This window comes from Hordeum vulgare, chromosome 2H (assembly GCF_904849725.1).
Source record: "Hordeum vulgare subsp. vulgare chromosome 2H, MorexV3_pseudomolecules_assembly, whole genome shotgun sequence".
Taxonomy (NCBI): Eukaryota; Viridiplantae; Streptophyta; class Magnoliopsida; order Poales; family Poaceae; genus Hordeum; species Hordeum vulgare.
Window position 1 is genome coordinate 567,977,761 of NC_058519.1, and position 6,180 is coordinate 567,983,940.

General features: G+C 48.2%; 1 protein-coding gene across 1 annotated transcript; it reads left to right on the plus strand.

The window, feature by feature from the left end:
• The first annotated feature begins 2,558 nt into the window (after positions 1-2,558).
• On the plus strand, positions 2,559-5,243 carry LOC123430572 (transcription factor LAF1-like). The gene is made up of 3 exons (XM_045114431.1): positions 2,559-2,903; positions 3,254-3,383; positions 4,267-5,243. Exons 1-3 carry the CDS (start codon positions 2,768-2,770, stop codon positions 4,847-4,849), a joined length of 849 nt encoding a protein of 282 aa, XP_044970366.1. The 5' UTR covers positions 2,559-2,767; the 3' UTR covers positions 4,850-5,243.
• Positions 5,244-6,180: the final 937 nt, after the last annotated feature.

Here is a 6,180-nt window from a genome sequence, read left to right on the forward strand (position 1 = left end):
TTGATTCATGGCCGTTTGATCTCAACGAACTAGAGCAATCATTCTCCAAGGAGCAAATTTGGTGGGCCATTAGGAGGCCCCCGAAAGGCAAGGAACCTGGGCTACACAACTTGTGTGTGTTGGGATATTACCAAAGGTAGACATTTGTGATGCCTTCGCCAAGATATATGCTCTCAATGATTGAGGCTTCAAAAAACTTAACGAAGCTCTCCTCACCTTGCTCCTCAAGAATTCGGACACACCGTCCTCTAACTATTGGCTGATCAACCTCATCCAATTCGTCTCCTAGCTCTTCATGTAGCTGCTTTTCCATAGACTCGTGTCGTGTCTCGAAGACATGATATTTACCAACCATACCGCGTTCATCGTGGGTTGGTCCATTTGCGGCTAGTTTTTTGCTCGTCCACGGTCCACCAAACCATGCGCGAGATCCACAACCTCAAAAATCCATTTGTCAAGATAAAGCTGAACATTGCACGCGCCTTTGACTCCATCTCGTAGCCCTTACTCCTCGAGACACACCACCACATTGGGTTCGATCACCACAGGTGCGAATGGACTAGTATCGTCCTCTTCATGGAAATCATATGTGTTCTCCTCAATTATGTCTCGGGTCCACCGATGCAACACCAAAAATTTCTCTGCCAAGGGCCCCCCTCTATCCCCATGCTCTTCGTCATGGTGATCGATGCCCTGAACAACCTCATCCATCGCATCATGGCCGCTGGGGCTCTCCACCCATCACATGGCCTCGATTTTTTTTCATTTATGCCGATGACGCGATCATTTTCCGTCGCCCAAAAGTGCATAATCTCACCGCCTCCACAAGCTTCTCCATGTCTTTCGGATCGTTTTGGTTCACGCACGAACTTCGCCAAGTGCTTCAGTACCTCAATCACTACACGCGACCAACCATGTGGGTATCGAGCGCAACCTCGTGTGCCCTATTGTAGACTTCCCTACTAGGTAGGTAGGGTTGCCGCTATACATTCGAAAGCTTCCCACTTCATCCCTTCAACCCATCATCGACAAGATTGAGCGAGAGCTTTCTCCATGGTGGGTCTCCTTGCTCTCCCAAGGCAAGAGACTTTCTCTCAGTCACCATGGCTCTATGAAATCATGGTTCACATCCTTCCCGCCTTGGCAATCAACCATGACATCCTCAAATAAATGAATCGGCTCATCCACAACTTTCATCTAGTATTGTCATATGGATGCAAGCGATGGATATTGCCTTGTTAGTTGGAGCAAGGTATGCAGGCCGATCGCCCTTGGTGGCCTAGGCATCCTTGATCTACAGCGCCTTGGAATCTCCCTCCATGCTGGCTGGCTTTGGTTTCACTAGATCAAATAGAGGCGCCAATGGCAGAACCAACACATTCCCTCCTTGTCTGACCTCCAAGTGATCTTATGCGCTTTGACTTTCTGGGTCCTGGATGACAACTACTCTTCCAATTTTGGAGAGATCACCGGATCGATGGTCTCTCGATCATGGAGTTCGCCTCACTCATCCTCTCCATGGTCCAAAGTCACCGCCACAAAGCTTGCTCTATTCGTGGAAGCCTTCTTCAGTATGCTTGGATTCATGTCAAGGGTGTTATCGGTCGAGTGGCTTTCATGCAATATGTTTGGCACCGCCTAAGCGATGTCGTCCTCTCCAACGTGCCACACACTCTCATACGGTGTTGGTCTGCCAATGGGTTATATAGCACGAAGACCTGCTACCAGGCGAAGTTATCGGGCACGATCACTTCTCCTCATGGACACCAAAGTTGGAAAACCTGCCCAACTCCCACTAAAGCAAGATCTTCGTGTGTGTGGCCCTCCCAGGACGATGCTGGACTATGGCCCAGCAAGCCCGACATGGCCTGCCCCACAATGACGACGACTACCCTCTTTGCGAACAGAAATCAAAAATGCTGCACCACCTCTTCATTGGATGTTCAGTTTCATGCTAGACTTAGCATCAAGTGTTGTCTTGGTGCCGCTCGAGAGCTCCCCTCCCTTGCCAGATGATGAGTTCATGAAATGCCTCACGAAGACACTCTATGACCCGACTTCTTATTTTCGCCGATATCTCGTCTCTCTCGTCATCCTCGCCATCTTCCTCACCATCTGGTGGATCTAGAAACACTAGAACAACTACATATTCAACGGTGAACGTCCCTTGTCACGCATCTCATGCAGACCATCCAGGATGAAGCATGCCACGAACCAATGCTAAGGGGATGCCTTATGTGCATGGCATATCACTCACCCCGCGACCATGTCAGTGCTTGTCCTATTGTCTGATCAACCTGTATTTTCTTTTTTTAGCAATATAAAAAGGTAGGCAACCCTTTAATTTTGCGTATTTGTGAAAAAATGGATTTCTCCTTCTACAATTCCAACGCCTTTTAGATTATTATATGCCAATAAAGAAGCTTTACTAAATATACGAGCATTGCAGAAATCAATGGATATGCTATCTCAAAGAGTTTGTGAGCACTAAAAACAGTCGGTGGCTAATCTTTCTTTATCCCCCCACGTTAAGGCGCCCAGCAACTCATCATTTGGTTCTATAAAGTCCTGCGTGGAGAGCCCTCACGCCAAACGCAGAGACCGACGAGAACAGTGCAAACAGCACAGCAATCGCAGCCCCTCCCACGCCTCTCAAACCTGATTTATTAAACCTTAACGTCCTTCGTTACTCCTACTTGCCCAACACCGCTCGTCCTCCAACTCCGGTGCGGGCGGCATTTCCACCGTGGTCACCTCCGACGAACTGATGGGGTGCAAGTCGTGCCAGAAGCCCAAGGCGCAGCACCGCAAGGGGCTGTGGTCGCCGGAGGAGGACCAGAAGCTCCGCGACTTCATCGTCCGCTACGGCCACAGCTGCTGGAGCACCGTCCCCGTCAAGGCCGGTAAGAAAGCCATCGCACGCGACTGTCCCGAGAAATTCGAGGGGGGGTTGAACTTTTTCCTTTTTCTTTTTGTTTAACTTGCATCGCCGAGAGTCCAATTCCCAATTTCGCTTCCTTGCTTGCTTGCTTGTTGATGCTCTGCAATGTACCTTGGCTGGCTCATGGGAAGGGGAAAGTTTGGGAAATCTAATTTCGCCAGAAAACAGTTGAGGAAGCTCTTTAGCTTCGTCTGCTTGTTCGAATTCAGCAAAATTCTGCAGTGCTTTCGGAGAAGAATCCAGCGGAGTCTCGTCAAATGTACCATGGCATGTGGTGCGGGGCCTAAAGCTTGCCGTGAATGAATTTTGCAGGGCTTCAGCGGAACGGCAAGAGCTGCAGGCTGAGATGGATCAACTACCTGAGGCCGGGGCTGAAGCACGGCATGTTCTCCCGGGAGGAAGAAGAGACCGTCATGAGCCTCCACGCCGCTCTCGGCAACAAGTAAGCATCCCAAGCAGAGCACACATCCCAATTCTCACCTTCTCAGAACAAAACGACATCTGGTTAGCATGCGGGATTGAATCAAGTCAATCAGTTGGTATTTCTTTCTTCTTTCCTTCTAAATTCATCAGTCCGTAGGAATTTTAGAAGAATAAAACAATTAGAGTATTCTTGCGCATGCTACATTTTGCTACCTACTGCTGCTTGCGCCAAATTTGCTAGTGTCACCATGGTAGGGTCGTAAGAAAAAGGGAGAAAAAAAGGTTTTGCTGGTGAAAACAAATGGAAATGCTGATGTCTGCCCTGTAGACCGCCTTACGTGGTTGAGTTGATGCTGACACCTGCTTTCAATAGATCCTCAAAAAAAAAAAAAAAAACACCTGCGTTCAATATCGAGGCACTCGTTTGTCCGTTTGGCGATAGTGAACAAGAGCCTCACTTTCACAAACCTAGCTACTGGCTGGAAAGGTTGCTTGGTCACGGATAACCTCTTTTTGGACAAAAAAAGGAAGAAAGAACAGCTAAACTTGTGTCTAATCTAATGCTTCCTTTTCTAAAGGGTCTTTGCAGTTGCCTGCCGGTGCAAGCAATGTCATATTTAGTGAGGTTCTTAATTTTCATAGTGAAGATATCTTTTTTTTTTTTTTTTTTTTTTTGCGATGACATAGTAAAGATATCTGTAGTACAATCATTTGTGAACACGCTTGTAAGACTAGTCAACTGTTGAGGCCAATGATAGTCTAACAGATGCTTTGACATTGACAATCCGAACGGAGAAGACTTGTACTATTGCTACAAGTCTGTGACAATCATAGCTTTGTTTATTGGAGTGACTGCACAATGATTTGCTTGTCTGACATGGTGAAAATTTTCTCTGGCGCAGGTGGTCTCAGATAGCGCAGCACCTGCCGGGCCGGACGGACAACGAGGTGAAGAACTACTGGAACTCGTACCTCAAGAAGCGCGTCGAGGGAGCGCGGTCACCAGCGAAATCCGCCGGCTCGGGCGCGCCCCGGAGCCCCACGCCCAGCAAGAGCGGCTGCGGCCGCAGCACCGTTAACCAGCCGTCCAGCTCCGGCTCATCCGGGCCGCCCGAGTCGTCGACGTCGACGTTCGACGAGTCGAGCAGCCTCACAGTCCCCGGCGCTGCCGCCTCGATCCGGCCGCACGCGCCCGTGCTCCCCAAGGTCATGTTCGCGGACTGGCTCGACATGGACATGGACTACGGCACCGGCCTGATGGCACCGAGCGCTCTGGCCTCGGCCTTCGACGGCAGCCCGGCGCAGCAGGGCGTGAGCCACCAGGGTTCCGTGCAGGTGGAGGACCTGTGCGGCGCCGTGGACTCGTTGCACGGGCTCGGCAACGGCGGCGTCTGTTGGGAGTTCGACGCCGGTCAGATCGACATGCAGGGAGGAGGAGGATTCTGCGACCTGCTGTCCGTGAGCGAGTTCCTCGGGATCAACTAGGCGATTCCTCCCAATGGTGTGCCACCGTCACTGGCTCGCTGCCTCTCCATCACGACCAGCCAGTGATTGTTGGTCACTGACAAGAAAGTTCTCAAGGCCACGATTCAGTCGTGCCAGCGGCATGGAGAAGAAATCGTTGAAGTCGTTGTTGCCGGAAAAACACACATGCCCACAGAACGTGATGGAGATGAGGCGGAGGAACAAACTGCAAAAGAAATTCGCCGTCATCTTCATGCTAACAAATATTGCAAACCCTTATGTCTTCGTAGTTGTAGTACAGGTTAGCAAAAAGTCAATGCTGGCTTGCTGTAATTTGTTAGAAAGTAAAACAAGAAAGACAATAGACATGGATGTAAAGTGAATGGTTGTCTTTATTGATGATTGAGTACAAGCATATATAACCCCGAGAGGATACATACAATAGACGCGATGGTCTGGAGAGACACGAGCGAACAGTCATGTCCCTCATACATGACGGCTAGGGATAGTGAAGATTCTCCATAACTAACACCAACATGGGTTAATTAAACTCAACACTCCTTCTAATCTACGCTATCCTTATAGACATCACCATCTTAAATAAAAGCTCCTCAAAAACCCCGTGGGAAAATGTGAGCAGTATAGTGTTTGATATGTTGCTACAACTCATTCAAACCCAGTGGAAAAAATAATGAGAAAATGATGCAACATATAATGGTTATTGTCTTTTTTAACTCAATACGAGAAAACCCATAGAGTTTATACGACAATAAATATGTCGTATATACTTTCCTAAAAACCCAGTGGGAAAAACAGAAAGTATGACATTTGATCTCATGTTGATATTACCTCATTAAAAACCTTTATGAGAATCTCTATAGTAAACTCATGAAGGAAAAAAACAGTATAATATGATGCATGGAACGGGAATAATTGAGGAAGATACTCTCCCTGATTCTTGCAAATTTCGAAGCTGTCACATACCCATTCCAAGAACATATTTCTGGAATGTAAAAGTTGGTAGAGACTTCGTGAGAAATCAGTCACATGATTTGATTTGCAAGATATGCATATAGTGATGTTGCTTATTGCGTAACCTGTTTGCATCCGGACAACACGAGAAACATTATCGTCGAGATAATGGTTGGTGGATGTAGCTGATGGGGTTATAGTCCTAGGGTAGGGTCATAGGCCTGCCCTATGGGTCCTACCCAAGGACTACCCTTCATAAAGGATAAGGCCCTTAGTCAGTTCCGACTGAATTAAGGACTTCCCATCATCCAGTCGGTGACGATTCCTCCATCATCCAGTCGGAGATGAGCATTCAGAGCGTATCAAACTTACCGACTGGA